We start from the raw sequence: 17,291 nt of genomic DNA on the forward strand, positions 1-17,291 counted from the left end.
GAGAGAGAGAGAGAGAGAGAGAGAGAGAGAGAGAGAGAGAGAGAGAGAATGGGTTTATTTGTATGTGGTGGGTGTGGGTGCATGGGTGGTGTGGGTGTGTGTATGGGTATATGTATGGTGTGTGTGTGTGTGTGTGTGTGTGTGTGTGTGTTTGGGTGTGGGAGAGTGGTGATGGCTCACATGCATGTCAGACAGCAGACTAGCCGGTCTGGAAGCACTGTCATTTGTTTCTGGAACGAGGTCCTGTGGTCTTGGTGGATAAAGCAAGCCCCCTTTTCGGCCCTCTCTGGTGAGCACACCATTGCCGGGTTAGCATAGTGTTTGTATCTTTAAACTCATAATGACAGGATGCTCTGGCATGGGCGCTTGGCCCTGGCTACCTCATTTAAGCCTCTCAGTAACTCTGCAAGGGAGGTTCTATTATTCTTGTCTAATGAGGTGCTGAGAGGTTAAGAAACCTGCCCAAAGTCACACGAGTAGTGTGTAGCACAGCTTCAGTTCAGGCCAAGTTTGTCTTGGCCTGTGAGGAGCCAGTCTCCCCAGCTGGCACTACAGATCAGAGGATGTCTCTCAGTAAGTGGAAATCTTGCAGACATCAATTGTTCTAAAGGACTCCATCCTGTTTCCCTCAGATGCTAAAAAGGAAGCTTATTTTATAATCCAAATGGCCTCTTAGTTTAGATTAATGTAGGATTAGTGCTATTCAAATGAGCTTATGTCCACTAGAAAAAACTCTAGAGAACGCTGTGGCATTGACTGTCTCAGCCGAGCCGCAGAAGGCTGTGCCTTATAAAGTCTGCAGCATGTGTCAGCTCCTCCGCCCCCCCCCCCCATGGCCGGGTTTCCAGATCTCTTCCCTTCCAGGCCACCGCTTGTCCCCCCTGTGGCTTATCTTTATTTTCGAGGCAGCCATGTCTGAAGTAGATTTCTTAACTTTTTGGCCTACTGAGATATTCTTTAGTCACGAGGGCAAGAGACTAGGAAAAAAAAAAAAATAGAGCCATGGACAGTAGCTTCTCTGAATGATAGAAAATTGAAAACCTTCATCTCGGATGGACAAATGGTTTGCCGAATCTTCACAGTCGTCTTTAGAACATGTAAAAGCTGCCGAAAAGCCAGCTTTCTCTCTCAGTGCACAGCAGCAAGGCAGCTGCCTGCCTCTCAGCCTGATGGAGTACTCTGGCAAGAAAATACGATTAAAGGAATCACAGCATTTGTGCATTACCCTAATTGAGCCTTTCCAGCAGGCTCGATCTGGTTACAAGATACCCACTGTGTGCAAAAACATGGGTTTCCACCTGTGTAGAATGTCAAGTAGGAAGAGTTCATTTGAAAGGCATTGGCTGGAATTCCCAATACAGAGAGTAATGAAAGGTGACTCGTCATTCTTATGAAGAGATGGCACTAGCAGATTTCCTAATCATGACTGGCATTTACATGTGAGGGTAGGCCACTGCGGTGAATCTAGAATCTTAGATCTTAGTCTTAGAATCAGGGGAGGGAGGCCTCTGCTACAGAAGTTCCTACAAGATGAGTTAGAAGCCATCAAGGACTGTCACTGTGGCTTCAGTAGTGAGTGACAATACATGTCCCCACAGAGCCAAGAGTCTGGTTCCAGCAGACCTCCGGCCTTACGTCAGCCCCTCGCATGAACAGTAGGATATACCCAGCTTACTGCCCAGTGCCATGACAGCATCCGTGTGGCACCGGCTTCCAGGCTGACTCCTGGAATTCCCCTTGTAAACAGCCTGGAAGCATCATTCCACAGTGGTGACTCATGGTCCCTGCTCCAAACCTATCCCACCGGTTCTGTCTGCCTCACACTGCTCAGCTGTGACCTTGATGTCTGTGCACACCCCATTTCTCTCTTCTGTTCCATCTCTTCTCGAGGATCCCCAACTGCCACACTGTCTCTCTCTCCCCTCTGCTTTCTCTGTTTGAATTCCTCCAGGGTTTGCTGTCGGCCCTGAAGGATTCAGGTCTCCTGTGGGTTGCACTGTCCTGCACTTTGCAGCTATTGTGTGTTAAACTTCTTGCATAATGCCCACAGAAGACAGACTGGAGCTGAGGCCTTGGATACGGGGTGGGGGGAGTTTGGGTGGAATGACAATACAGGGTGTCCTCTGTAAAGTGCCCCCTCCCTCACAGTTGGCATGAATGCCCCACGGGGTGGCTCCGTCCTTTTTGTTTGTGGAGCGCTGCCTCGGCCACTTCAAGCAGGTGGATCCATTTTCGGGAAATGCTTTTGCCCTCTTCCCAGTTATGAGAAGGATTTGCTCCACTTCTGTGGAAATCCCCTCCCTTGCTGGCAGCTTCTCACCTCCCAGGACACTGCAGGAAGAGGTGACACTTTAGTTTGAGGAGAAGGCCCTGCAGAGGAGGAGCTCCAGAGCCACCCTGCAGGGGCCTGCCTACCCGGTGTCCAGTACACCTTGGTGTATCACCAAGGAAGGCCGGGTAGGAACCTGGAGCAGGTGCTGCTGGTTATGGGCAAAACTGGATTTGGACAAAAGTCAAAAGAGAGAAGTCGCTGGCAGACTAAGGGTGGCAGTTGGGACTTGCCCTTGGGCTTTAAAAAGGCTGAGAAAATTTGCTTCTAGAGTGGGAGGGGAGAGAGAGAGAGAGAGAGAGAGAGAGAGAGAGAGAGAGAGAGAGAGAGAGAGAGAGGAGAGAGTAGGGTGTTTGTATTGGAGGGATGGGGAGAGACAGGAACATTTGAGGGTGTTACTTCTATTTCTTTATTTGGCAAACCAATCCATTTAGCTCAAACCCCAAAATATACCAGCCCAGTGTGCTTCCTTTTGAATTTTTATTTTTCTAGATTGTTCGGTATCCCCCATGCAAAGATCTGATAAAGCCAAGCTCAGGGCTGCCTGGAGACAGATGCCTGGCCACGTGTGTTAAAAGTCCCTTCCTGTCACTTTGAAACTAACAGTTCTCTAACCCTGAAATATTAAGGTAGCTTTCCTACAAGGAATTGAAAATGTTTTGTGAGCCTTTCATATGTCTGTAGATACTTTGTAATTTTAAAACGTCTTTAACCCACGTAGTTTAACCCAGCAGCTTCCTTCCCTCTTTAGCGTGTAAAGGAGCTTATGCTCTCTCACTTTGAGAAGAAAGTACAAATTAACATGAAGTTTATATGATTTACCTAAGATTAGTTGGCAGAATCGGGACTTCGACTCAGGGCCTCTGATTCTTCGATAGACCTTGTGGGCTCTCGAGCCAGAGACCTACCCAAAGCTGCACAGCACAGTATGTTCAAGGGAGAGCAACTCTAGATGCCATTGGTAGAAATAGAAAGGGTACAAATGAGACTCCTTCTCCTCTGACATTCAGACTCCAGACCTTCTGGGTCTTACCACCTGGGTTGTACCCTAGAAGTTTCAGTTCTCTGAATCCACATGACTGATAATGTTAGCAGAGGCTAACCCACACTAGTGTCCAACCCACACTACCCCTTCCTTCATTTTAGCCCAGGGCCCTCAGTGTCAGTCAGTGGTTTGTACTTATCCATGTTGGCTGCTCACACCTGTTGTCTGAGACTTGGTGGAGCCACGTGATGTCCAGGTCTACTGCTGTGGCCTGGCAGAGGCTCCTGTTTCTACTCATAGCTTCCAAGGTACTTTTACAACATGAAGAAAAGCATGCCTTCCAATGCTGTGCACAGTACGTTCTCTTGCCCCGGGAGCTCCCGTCAGTCTCGGGAAAATGAAGCTTCGGGAGCTTGTCATTACTGTCTATGCTTGTATTAAAGGGCCCGGTGGTACAGCCTTGAGGAGAGTTATTGCTCTCACAGCTGGTAACTTCATAAGAGCCACAGAGCTGAGGGGCAGAAGAGAGTTAGCTCAGCTCCAGCAGGCCTGGGGAAATGGGATGGAGTCAGTTTTCCCTGTGGGGAGGTGAAGGGCTTGGCAAACCATCTCCATGCAAATCTGTGCCGACTCCCACCTGCACCCCGCCAGCCCGTTTTTCTGGAAGCTTCTCCGCTGGTCTGTGTGAAACATGCCCTGGGTGTCTTTTTGCCCTTCTTGGGCCCTTCTCTGAAAAAAATCGAGTAGATGGGTCTGGGGAGGAGACTGAGTTAGTGCAATGTTTGCCTAGCTTGCGTGGAGCGCTGAGTTGGGTCCCTACAGTAAAACTGGGCAGGGTGACTAGTGGCACGAATCCTAGCACTCCAGAGGTGGGGTCCAGAGGATCTGGATTCAAGGTCACTCACCCTGGCTGCTCTGGAAGTTCTGAATCTCCTGGAGTTCACGAGACTGTCAAGAAAAAGGAAAAGAAGGGGGCAGGGAGTGAAGGGGGGTGGTATGTCCCCCTCCACTAGGAAGCAAATGAGAAAGTGGAATTTGTCCAGTTCTGGGAAGCTGAGAATTTGCTCTGATATTAGAGTTTAATTTAGTATAGGTTTTTAGAAATACACTACGTGGAGCTATTGAATCTCCTGTTAAACTGTTTTCTTAGAAATGTCCTCGTTGAAGAGTCTGGGACCTCTCTAGAGGAGAGTGCCAGCTTTTGCTTTGTTTGTTGTTCCTTCTCAGCCTGGGTTGGTTTCTTTATGGTAGAGAACATTTCTGTTCTGGGGAGAGGCAGGTTCTCCACCCTTCTCTAGGAGGAGGGCGGCATGTTCTTCTCCCCAGCATCTTTGCAAGTGGGAGAGACCAGCTTCTCTTCAGCAGTTCACTAAACGCACAGTGCCCAATTGAAAGCTCGGGGTGACTCAGTCGCCAGGTATTTTTAGTCCCCTGAGCCATTTTCCTGAAAGCTGGTGGGTTACCAGCCACTCCTAACATTTCAGTGTGACGTCAGCATGTTCTTGCTTTTCTAAAAAAAAAAAAAAAAAAATTCCTTTTGATCCCAGCACTTGGGAGGCAGAGGCAGGCAGATCTCTGAGGTCGAACGAAGCCAGTCTAGTCTCAGAATGAGTTCTAGGACAGCAAGACTACACATAGAAACTTTGTCTCGGGGGTGGGGTGGGGATCCTTTTGTGGTTTATTTTGTTTCCTGTGTATGAGTGTTTGCCTGCATGTATGCATGTGTACTTCATGTATACCCAGTAGCCACAGAAGTCAGAGAGGCATCAGATGCCTTGGAACTGGAGTTGCGGGTATTTGTGAGCCTCCATGTGGATTCTGGGAACTGAACTCGAGTCCTTACAAAGAGCAACAAATAGCCCCCACCACTGAGCATCCCTCCAGCCCCTGGGTCTTGTTTTTGACTGGGAGCTCAGAAACTATCCTTGAAAACTTCAGCAGTGCATGACCTTTTCTGACTTTGTAGATGAATACAGTTAAATAAAACTATTATTACCTGTGTGAGTGAGTGTGTGTGAGGTGTGTGTGTGTGTGTGTTCTGGGATTGTACGTGTGCTGCTGTGGCTGGCTAATGAGGAGTCTTCTTAGTTGAAGCTTTCAGCCTCTCTGCTCCAGCAGTGTCAGCATGGGAAACCTGCTCTGATCTGCCTGGGTGGCCCCAAGAGGTGGCGGCGGCTACCAGAGGAAAACAGCTAGTTAGTTACTGAGTGCTGAAGCAGAAAAGTCAGTGCCTCTTGGCATCTATTGAAATAAGAATTGGTGCAGTTGCCAGGGCTCCTCATGTGGGAGTTGGTAGTAGTGGTGGTCCAAAAGGAGGGTCTTTCTCATCCCTGAGCACACAGGTGATCGCTCTATCCTCCCCAAACCCGGAGGGAAAAGATTGACCTCTTCTGTGAGCTGCCGCCTGGGATTCGCAACCACCTGGGGTGTTAGATCTCCCAGCAGTGGAACCCGGATGTTTAGGGGTTGCCCAGGTCTCAGTAGATGAGGCCGAATCTCAGAACCTCTTGGACATTCCTCTGAACATCTCCCACCTGTGGGGGTGTGATCGTTTAAATAGAGGTAGAAGTGCCCGAACTCCACCCCACCCGCCCCCACACACACACCGCAGGCTCAGATGTTTGAATCTCTGGTCCAGTTAATGGCACTGTTTGGGAAAGTTTAGGAGGTGTGGCATTGCTGGAGGAGAAGTGTCATTAGGGGTGGGATCTGAGGTTTTAAAGCCTGGAGCCAGTCTGGTTTCTGTCTCTGCTTCCTGCTTGCTGTTCAAGATGTGAGTCCTCAGCTTCCTGTTCCTGCCACACACAAACACACATACACACACACACATACACACTCCAGCAACAACAACAACAACACACACACCTTTGCTCTCCGTCACGGACACTAGCCTTCTAGAACAATGAGCCCAAACCCCTCACTCATGGTGTTTTATCACAGTAATAGAGAAGCAATGTATACAAGTAGTGAAGGCCCCGGGTGCAGAGACACATCGCAGAGGTGAGCACTGGGCTTTCTCCTGGTCTCCTCCTTATGGACGTAGCACTTAACCTCCTGTGGCGAATGGTAACCCTGACTTCTCAGTGAAATGGCAGAAACTGGCTCTTTTCCTACTTTCTCTTCAAAGGAGTTATGCTGTCCACCCTAGGATCATCTGTTTTGTTTTGTCTTGTTTTTGTTTTTGTTTTGTTTTGTTTTGTTTTTTTGTCACATCAGGATGGAATGGAGTGGACGTAGGCCATATTGTTGTGGCAGAGTTGTTCGTTGATACCTTAACACCTTCAGTTGCCAGAGGCCTTCTGTGTGCTAGCCTAGAGTTATGGGTCCTGTGGGGGAGAGGCATGGACTTCCCTGCAAGGGGAGGTAAGTATAGATGGCGGGCTTGGCTTCAGCAGAAGGGACCCTTTCCAGGACATGGTGGGAATATTGGAAGGAGGTTACTATAAAACAAGGAGCAACACAGCTCAAAGCATCTCATTGTGTCCCAAGCCAAGCTGGCCTGGTGCATTGCCCTCGTCCTGCTTCCCTATCGTGAGTCATGGGACTCTGGGTGCGGATCGGCATGGCCCGCTTCTTGGAACCCTTTGGGGCACTTCATGATCACTGTCTGGTATCGAGTGGTGTATTCAGCCTGATAGGGCTCCTCTGTGGAGGACTCGGGAAGAGAATGTCCCGGGGTTGGTTTTAATCTTGTTGAAGTCTGTGCAGGTAATCAGCTGTTTCACTGTTTGATGGGGCCCTGGTGCTCCTTGGCCAGATGTCCTTCGTGTGATTTCTGTGTGTTAGGTTACGTTTACAGAGATGAAAGGGGAGAGAATTTAGTAGTGATGATGGTAATCGCCGATATTTTGAAACACTTACCGGAGAAGAATAATGGGGTTATTGGTATAAATGACACAGCTTGAAAGTATATAATTGATCTGAAGAGCGAGCAGAGGCCTGTGGTCTGTGGATTGTATTATGTGTGTCTGAGGCAGGTAGGCAGGGGCGCGTTCAGTTACAAAGCACAGAGATTTCCCCACCTTCCCCGTGCATTTTAACCAAGGGCTGCAACCATGTCCCTAGGATCTTAGACATTTCATACTGAAAGAATTCCTCAGTGTTTCCTACTTCTAATCCAAGCCTCTCATTTTACAACGGAGACCCTTAGGGCCCCGAAAAGCTAAGTGACTTTTCCAGGGTGACCAGGCAGAACAGGTTCTAGTTCCCAGGCCTCAGGACCTCTGCCAATGCAGGGCCCTCCACCCTTAAGCGATGCCCTTGGCCACGGGTGAGCAGTGCGAAGCGTGGGAGGCACAGCCCAGATCTTCGGTATGGGTGGAGCACGTCTTAGCGTCCAGCAGCAGTGCTCCAGGCTCCCCTAATGACCAGATGCTGTGCATTCAGCAGCTCCCTGCACTTTTTGTGATAAGTAGATGACAAATGGAACACTAACTATCAGTTCTAGGACCTAAATTTACTCATAAACGAGCAGGACTGGACTATAGTCACTTACAGATTCACACGGGTGCATGGGAAACCCAGCCCCTCGGAAGCAGGAGATGGAGACAGGTGGAGGCGGGGGAGGCTCACTCGCTTGCTTCACAAAGCCAGCCACCAACCCGTCTGGGACATTACCCCATGTAAGACTGCTTAGGACCTATTTCAACTGGATTTCCTCTGCCTAGAAAACAGGCCGGGAGCATTCCAACTAGTTCAAGGCATCGAGTAATGACCAGGTCTGACCTTGCTTCGCTTCCCAGACCAGATGAAATCTCCCACATTCAAGGTGGTATGGTATATTCTAAGCTTGGTATGTCTGGACAAAGTTCAGAATATTTAATGTTAAGGGGGCAGGTCAGATTTGTAAAAAAGAAAAGAAAAATGGAGTGAGTAATCACCATAAATGATATGTAAGATAAGTTCAAATGGATGTGAAGAGTTCGGTTTGGGGATTGTCTGATAATTCCTAGTTTAATACCTAAATAGATTGACGGGTAGGTAGATAGGTAGATATTTAATATATAGACATACGCACTCTTCTACAACCCTGGAATTGATACTCTGAGGCCCAGTTCTGGATGTAGTGGTTCCAGGTTCCTTGCTTGAAGGTTCTCACCTCCAAGATCCTAAGGCACATAGAACCTTCCGCTTCTTTTCCCCCTGGTTGTTTGTAAATGGTCCTTAATGTGCTCCTGTGCCACGCTAGGCACCCAGTAAGTGGTCAGCCGCTTAAGCCTGCTAGGATCTAAGGATGCAGTGCTGGCTTGATGCCCAAGACCCTCAGACTCTAGCCTTGGGTCAAGGCTGTAAATTTAGGCCATAATAATTATAAACCACCCGTGGAATTGCCTACCCTGAATTGAATTTTAAAACCCTGGCATTTTTCAGGGGTCGAAGAAATTAATTCTTTGCTGCATTTACTATTTTAAAATAAAGTTGTAGGAGGACTGCCTGTCAATCTACGTCCCCTCTAGAAAGTCCTGCAAATCTTTAAAATAACTCTGTGCCAGAAAAGCCCTCTTTCCACTAAGTGTGTGCCAAGTGTCTAAGGGGCAAGACTGCTCTGTTATTAACTCTCTCCACTCCGTGAACCTCTGATCTGCCTGGGTTTCTCTTTCTCCTCTGGTGGGCAGAAAACTCAGAGTCAATCTAGCTGAACTACACACAGAGCTGCTGTGTTTGTTGGTGTGTTTATTTTCCTTGTACTAGATTTTAACTTTTTTTCATGTTTTGTTAGTTGCTATCTTAAAGCCTAGCCTGCCTTCCCTCTCTCCCTCCTCCCTCCCTCCCTCCCCCTTTCTCCCTCCTTCCCTCCTCCCTCCCTGCCTTCCTTCCCTCCTCCCTTCCTCCCTCCTTCCCTCCCTCCTTCTTCCTCCCTCCCTTCCTCCCTCCCCTTCCCTTCCTTCCTTCCTTCCCTTCCTTCCCTTCCTCCCTTCCCCCTCCCCTCTTCCCTTCTTTCTTCCTCCCTCCCTCCCCTTCCTTCCTTCCCTCCCTCCCTCCTTTCCCTGTGGTACCAAGCATTGCACCCAATGCCTTGCACCTTTTAGAAGTGTCCTACCATTGGGTTCTACCCCCAGCTCTTTAAGCTTTTTCTCTAGCAACAAAAATAGTTAAAAGTCATTGTGAACTTTGAAAAAAACATGAAAACACCCTGATAAGTAGCAGTTTAAATGCCTTGCCCCTGGAGTTGACGTTTAGCGTCACAGAGATGTGTAGGTATATAGTATTTCCGTATGTGTCGTTGGAAATTGTATAGTAAAAGCATCCATAAATAACGGTGGTGCAAACTATTACATAAAAGAAATCCTGAGACAGGGGACCTAGGTCTCACCGCACTTCCAGAGCCAGGCAGAGCTAACACCAGGACATGGGCCAGCAGTTTAGACCCTGAGTCTGGGCTGAGCCTTGTTTTCATCCTGCAGCTGAGCCTTTGGGGCTGGTGGGCTCAGGTGGCCTGCGATGTGGTTGGGGACACTGCTCTGCAGTTTCTGCCTCACTGTCTGGCCCCTGGGGCTCGTTCCGACTATGGAGAGCTCATACAGATTTGAGATAGAGCAGGCTGGCAGTGAAGGGCAGTTGAGCATCTCCTTCACCAGCCTTCCATCTTAAGTCATTGAAGTGTGGTGAATCGGAAACAAGTGGAGCTTGAACCCAGTGCTCCTGCGCACCTGTCACTCGGGGCCAGCCTCTGGAGTCTTCTGTTTGTCCCCATACTGCTCCTGGCTTTGCTTTTCTCTGTCTTTCTCACTCTGAAGCCTTCTCAGTTAGGTCAGTGGTCACAGCGATGACACCTATCCTGTCAGCACTGCAACAGAGCATGGGACAAAGGGTTAAAGCAGCTTGGGTTTGCTGTAGTCAGAAGAAATCTGTCTCCAGTGCCAGTGAGAGCTGCGGGTCTGAGGGCCCCCACAGCGCCCACACCCCACCCCCCAGAGCCAGTTTGTGAGAGTGTCTGAGACCACGGCCGACACATGAATTAAAGAAATTGCCCTTTCCCTAAAGATTTTAAGTGCAGCGAGCGAATGGTGGACTGTTTATGTTCCCATTAAAATAGGTTCTTGGCCAGGCATGGCGGCACATGCCCTAATGCCAGAGCTTGGGAGGGGGCAGGCAAGAGGAGTGTCATGAGTTCAAAACCCGTCAGGGCTGCTGTCCGGTGACCCTGTCTCCGTACAACAAAAGGGTTCTTTCTCCTCCTTTAAAAACCTCACCTGAATCCCATTCTTTTCAGCTTTTAGGTTAATTTGAATACAAGATCAGATCTGATTGGCCCACCTGGACACCTGTTCAAGGCAAGCCCGTATTCTCCGTGAGAGGAATAAGCGACGTAGGTATGTACTGCAGAGACCGGGTCTTGCCTTTGCTTTATCTCCCGTGTGTTACAGAAAACAATGCCTGGTTGGGAAGGAGCTTTCGAGGAGTTGCTAGACTTGAGCAGCCAGGAGACTGGGAAAACCAGCATGGCCAGCCGCTGTTCTCGCTCCCACAAGGACAGAGAAACATTTAAAGGTTACTTCCATTTCACCAGCACGGAAGTCAGGGACACTGTGGGATCGCCGGTAGACTGTTCACTTCTGCTTTCCTTTAAGCCACGGTCTCAGAGACGGGTGTGGTGATGCCCTCGGGAGGCAGAGGCAGGTGGATTTCTGAGTTCAAGGCCAGTCTGGTCTACAGAGTGAGTTCCAGGACAGCCAGGGCTACACAGAGAGACCATACCTCAAAAACACCACCACCAGCAGCAAAACCAAAAGAAACCCCAAATTAGGTCAGAGATGTTGTCTTTTAAATTTTTATTATTATTATTATTGGATTCATGTGTTCTCAGCTGGCCTTGAGTGTGGCTATGTAGTGGAGGACAACCTTAACTTTTAAAGCTTTTTTTAAGCATTTCTTTTATGTGTGGCTGTGCTCATGATACAGCGCATGTGTGGAAGTCAGGGCCCAACTTGCTGGTGATGGTCACTTTTCTCTTTCCACCATGCGGGTTTTGGGAATCAAACTCAGGTCATTAGACTTGGCAGCAAGCGCCTTTACCCACTGAACCATCTTGCCAGCCCTCTGGGAAGTTTACAGAACGCTGTGTAAGAGGCTGTGGCCTTTGATCTGTTTCTCACCAGACTGGAGACCTTGCCAGAGATTTCCCAAAACGTTTTTGGTCCTGTGTCTGTGTCACCTTAGAGGAGTCTCCAAGGCCCCTCTGGACTTTCTTTAGGTGCCCAGGGCCTTCAGTCTATTATACACATTTTGGAGACTTTTTTTTTTTCCACTCTGCCCTGTTCGTCTCCATCATTGACTGCCAGGGTTCTCGTAACTGTTTTTAGCAGCGGCTAGTTGAAATCTTTCCAGAGAAAGCAGTTACCATAGTTACCATGAGAATTGCATTTTCTCTTTTTGTTAGTTTTGTGCTAACCTTCCCCCCATTTCATTGTGAGACAGGGTGTCATATGGCTCAGTCTGGCCTTGAACTCCTGACCCAGGTGTATCACCATGCCTGGCTCGTTAGCCTAGTTCTTAAGGCCACAGCTGATGTTCTGCTGCTATTCTGTAGAGCAGCAAGGAAAATACTAGGTGATGTTGATGTTTGGTTTTATGTGTCTGAAGTGGTGTGTGCACGCTTTGTATACAAGAGAGTGCTTACCTTCAAATGTGAAGTATTAAGACAGTTTGCGGGAAATTTGATGTATGTATGTATTTTCTGTATTGTCATTTTTAAATTTTGGTCTAGTGGTTGAATTTGGTCTGTCCTTGGCCCGATTTTTGACCGATAGCTGCTGCAGTCAGGAGCCTCCTGGAAGGAAGGAAAAGGGTTGTTTTAATTGATTGGCTCCACTTCACATTGCCTGGAAGCCTCAGGAGCCAGGACCACCATGACCTGAGCCAAGGCTGACTAGAACTCCAGAGCCTTGGACTCACTCCATGGAACAAATGGATGTGTGACCAAGGTGGCTTTCTCTTGGCCCACTCTGAAAATGGCCCAACACGCAGCACAGCTTTACCTGGTGGCCCCCACGGTCCCGTGTTGCTGTTCAAGGCTGGAAACAACACTTAACACACCTGGTGCTCCAGATGCCGTTAAAGCCACCAGGGATTTAAGTGGCTTGTTCAGAAACAGCAGCTCACTACCCCCAGCCCTCCCTAACTTGCCCTGCTGCTCCCCACTCTCAAAAAGACTCTATTACTGTACATTTTCCTGTTTGTTCTGAACTGCTCATGAGATTACGGGAGGAACACAGTACCCTCCTTAGTCGGCACTTTAGAACTGTTTTCCTGGTGATGGGTACTGGCTGGGCGTTGGTGCTGTTGGGCGACAATGGGGGTCTGTGGAGCAAGCAAGCACCCTGGGGGTGTGTGGGAAGCATATCCAGGGTGGGTCATGCCTCTGCCATGAGATGAGCTACACCCTCCGTGCCCGGGCTTTGTGTGTGAGCCCTGTGCCTTTGCTTTCTAGATCAAGATGAATGCCATGCTAGAGACCCCCGAGCTCCCCGCCGTGTTTGACGGGGTGAAGCTGGCTGCCGTAGCTGCCGTCCTCTATGTCATCGTGCGGTGTTTGAACCTGAAGAGCCCTACTGCTCCTCCTGACCTCTACTTCCAGGACTCCGGGCTCTCACGTTTCCTGCTCAAATCCTGTCCTCTTCTGACCAAAGAGTGAGTTCACTGTCCTGCCTGTCCCCACTCGCTGTTTGATGTGGCTTTGTGTGACGCTCAGGGAACCCTGTCAGCCTAAGGCTGTCGCTGAGTGGGCGAGGACTGGCTTGTCGTCCACGGTTCTGGTCTCAGCACTGCAAAACACAAAACAAGGAAGCAAACAAATAAACAAAATGGATCTCGTATAGTATCTGTACAGCATAGATGAGAAATGGCCTCTGTGGTGTTTAAAAGACTCTTGGTAGCCTGCAAGTGTTTGAATAATGAGCGGTGGAAGACAGAATCATATCTTTGTTGCTTGGAAACCTTCTGTCCTTCATGGCATGATGTCATCATCATCATCCATGACAAGGACTTTGCAGAAAAGAGTAGACATTTTTAGGTAGATACAAAACCTAGGACAGTTTGTAAAAAATTAGATGTATGTATTTTCTGTATTGTAATTTTTAAATTTTGGTTTAGTGGTTGAATTCGGTCTATCCTTGGCCCAGTTTTTTGACTGATAGCTCCATTCAAGTACCTCCTGGAAGGAAGAATAAAGATTGTTTTAATTGATCTCCTCCAGCTGGGATATTTTAACTCTTGCCACTCTGAGGGACAGAAAAGCCATCCTCATCCAGGGATGTGGTTATCACTGAGAACCACAAAGGCCTTGTCATGGGGTCCTCTATATGCCCTGGACACTAAAAAGTGTCTAGAGCACTAACCAAAGGAGCACACTTGAAGGGAGTGCCCCCTCTGATCCCTGTGGGCCACACCTGCACTTTGGAGGCAGGTGGCATACCTCTGAGAGAGGAGAGCATGAGATGCAAGGAGATCTATCGGGACTCACAGCCTGCCTCCAAGAGAGGCAGTGTTAAATGTCCCACCAACTCAGGTTAACTGGGTCCTCCTTTAGGGCTCAACCAAGCCAGAGGCTTGAAGTATTCCACGCCCTCTTTTTAGTTGATCAACTCCCCATATCCTTTAGTGTGTCTCAAAGCTCGCTCCATTCACCCCACTGAGCCTCAAGGGCTATGGCTGTTCAGAGAGATGTCCTCCTTAAAGTGTGTCTCCTTAGCATGTGTCTAGCAAGTCTCTAACACTTGGTGGGAAGAGCAGAAACTTCCTAGCCCACTCTGTTTTGGGGAGCCAGTGACTGAGCAAATGATCGTCTCCTAGAGCAGACAGGGAGGGCATAGAGGGGCCTGAGAGGCAAGTGTCTGCTTTGTGCACGCTGGTCATTTGGTTGATTTTCAGAGGCCAGTAGCCAGGGCAGAGGACCTTCCCCGTGGCCCTTGGGTGTTTGGTGTGATCCAGCACGGTGTCTTATAGCCGTGGCTCTGATGCCATCCATGGCTTTAGATCTAGAGGCATGTTGCTTAATCCTCGCGGGAAGGTGTGTACAACATAAACGTCATCATATTTGTGTTTAAAACTACCCTGTCCATCACAGAAGGCTCCACCCACCAGGTACCATCTCTAAGGCTATGGTGTTCTGATTATAGGACATGTGTAGTTCAAGTGTACTCTGTTAAGGCAATGCACAGGAACTAACTGTGTTTTGAAAATTGTCCAGCATTTCACTCTGAACTTGGAATCTTTCTCCTATGTTTCATTTGAATAACTCACTAGTTTAGACTACCTGGTGACACTTATACTTACCTTCAGACACAGTTCCTCAGTTCTCTCATTTGTAGAGAGCTCTCGAAAACCAAATTTATGCTGAGAGGTAATGGGCCACACCTTTGATCCCCGAGGCCAGCCCGATCTCCAGAGAAAGTTCCAGGACAGTCAGGGCTACACAGAGAAAGTGCCTTGAGGGGTGAAGGGAAAAGGAAGGGAGGGAGGGAGGGAGGGAGAGAGAGAGAGAGAGAGAGAGAGAGAGAGAAAGAAAGAAAGAAAGACAGAGAGGAGAAGGAGGGAGGGGGGGGAGGGGAAAGAGAGAGAGAGAGAGAGAGAGAGAGAGAGAGAGAGAGAGAGAGAGAGAGAGAGAGACACCAAATTTATTAGTTAATTTTCTCATCACCAATACCTGATGGAAAGGGACTTGGGGAGGGAGGTTTGACTTGGTGAGGGAGGCCTTGGGGGTGGGAACAGCCTGAGGCTGGAACAGTAAGTAGTGTGAGGTACCTGGTGTCTGCCGTCAGGAAGCCAGGCCTCAAACCACCCCAGCAGCCCTGGATCTGCCATGCAGACCTCATGTCCAAAAGGTTCCACACCCAGCCCAAACAGCACCACTTCCTGTTTAAGTAAATGAGTCTGGGCGAGGGGGGTCCCTTCCCTTTCAAAACCTTAACACCAAAGTGGGTTTTGTTTTGTTTTGTTTTTTTAAAAAAAAACCAATCCTGTAAATATATCTGTGTACAAGCATGAGTTTGTACTCAGCATCGATTCCTAAGGAGTTAGCCCCATGGTTCTCAACCTTCCCAGTGCCGTGACCCATTTGATACAGTTCTTCATGTTGTGGTGACCCCAACCCAACCATAAAATTATTTCATTTGTACTTCATAAGTGTGAGTTGTGACTGTCACAAATCGTAGTGTAAATGTTTTCAGAGCTGGAGATTTGCCAAAGGGGTTGTGCCCACAGGTTGGGGGTGGCTGGATTTGAGGGAGGAGCCGTAGGCGCTCTCTTTGCCTTTGTTAGGGCTCCAGAAAGATACTATCAAGGACTGAGTCTGTCCTGTTTGTGCAAGGCGTAAATACAGCTGCTTCCGGCAGCTCTTACCCTCTTATCTGATTTTTCTTTTAAAATTAACCAAACACTTGAAGTCCTTGAGCCTCCCTTGGCCTTCTTCATTTCGTGACTCCTGTTCCTGCATGAGCCTGTGGTAGTGACCTCGGGACTGCTATTGAGGTGACCGACTCCTGGCGTGGTAGAATGGCCCTGGTCCATCCTTACGGGGGGCATCAGCCTGAGCCTGTGGCATCAGCAGAGTCCCCTTTCACTGACCACTGCCCAGGCCATCTTCCAGCACATCCTGCATTAGGAGGGTGCAGGATGCCTAGGGTAAAGGCTGATCCTTTAGGAGCTAGCCTTGGCTTGAAAAGGTAGACATGAAAGATGAGATCTCCAGGAAGCATCTACTTCCAAGCCCTTTTTCTTCGGTTACAGGAATTCTGAACACACAAGCTCCTCTAACTTGAACGTGACAATGATTTGGAACTAAGGGATACTGTTCTTAGGTTTGGGTTTTTGGGTTTTTGTTTTGTTTTTTTGTTTTTTACCCATTGTCTTCCTTCTGGTCCGTGTTCGTGTCATTGTAGCAAACTGTTCTCACACAGTTTTGTCCATGTGTGACACTCAGCATCTCTCAGAAATGTCCTGCCATCAGATCCTCTCAATAACTTGGAAGCCAAACTCATTTTTTTCCTGTCATTTTTAAGGATTGGGAAACTGCTTGACACTAAGCCAGTCTAACAGAGTCGAGTGGGTCCCCTTCTTGTCCCTGGAGAGAAGTGGACAAGGAGTGTTCTCGGGATACAGAGAAGAGTGTCCCACGGGAGGGTTGTTAGCAGGGTTTCCCCCCTAGGTAGCCTTCAGTTCCTGCCTGCCTGTTTCTACTCTCTCTGGTACAAGCCACCATGTTTCTCTGAGACACATTTCCGGAGTGGCTTCAATTGTGTTTGAAGCTGAGGGAGGGTAGGAAATGGCTAGTGTGGATAAAAAACTTCTCGTGGGACTTTGAAGTTCTTTTCCTAGGAAGAAGCCGCCTCTGGGCTCCACAAACAGTCGCCTCTGCTGGAAGGTTCAGGTAGCTGGTTCACAGTGAATGCCAGCATCACATCGCCCAGGAGCCCGACTCAGGCGGCTGCTTATGGCTGGCATGCAAATCCAGACAGAGCCTCTTGGCTGGATAGGAAAGAAGCAGATGAAAGGGCAACATTCAAAGGAAAGAGTTGAGAGGGTTTGTCTACCTCAGCATTAGAGTCAGCTTTTAAGTCTGATTTAAATAATTGACGCAAAGACACATCACAGACAACCCTGTGATGTTTGGAGGAGGGCTGCTAGTGGGGATGAGGCACCTCCTATTCACTTAGCAACCTGTCAATATTTACCTAGCAATTCTAGAAGTGTTTGCTTTTAGTGAAACAAGCAGACCAGAGCTCAGTGAGGAGCAATGAGAAGACTCTGGAGGGTGATATAGATCTCCATTTTCTTCAAATAAAAAATTCAGAAAACAAAGCACACAAAAACCGCCCATAATTCTTCTAATCTAATTGCTGTTTGAGTGAGCATCTCTGGGGTCTTCTGTATATATTTGCCTTCAACTAAATCAGGATGGTATATCTCTTTGTTCTCTCTCTCTCTCGTTCTCTCTCTCTCTCTCTCTCTCTCTCTCTCTCTCTCTCTCTCTCTCTCTCT

The 17,291-nt window shown here is 48.5% G+C and overlaps 1 protein-coding gene across 1 annotated transcript in view; it reads left to right on the top strand.

The window, feature by feature from the left end:
- The window catches only part of Abhd2 (abhydrolase domain containing 2), an 84,656-nt gene that overhangs the window by 10,928 nt on the left and 56,437 nt on the right, over window positions 1-17,291 (top strand). The window contains exons 2-3 of the mRNA XM_021193607.1: window positions 10,528-10,627; window positions 12,745-12,944. Coding sequence (XP_021049266.1) covers window positions 12,751-12,944 — 194 coding nt within the window. The 5' untranslated portion in view covers window positions 10,528-10,627; window positions 12,745-12,750. The remainder of the gene's footprint in view (window positions 1-10,527; window positions 10,628-12,744; window positions 12,945-17,291) is intronic.

The sequence above is a fragment of the Mus pahari genome, chromosome 1, assembly GCF_900095145.1.
Source record: "Mus pahari chromosome 1, PAHARI_EIJ_v1.1, whole genome shotgun sequence".
Classification (NCBI taxonomy): domain Eukaryota; kingdom Metazoa; phylum Chordata; class Mammalia; order Rodentia; family Muridae; genus Mus; species Mus pahari.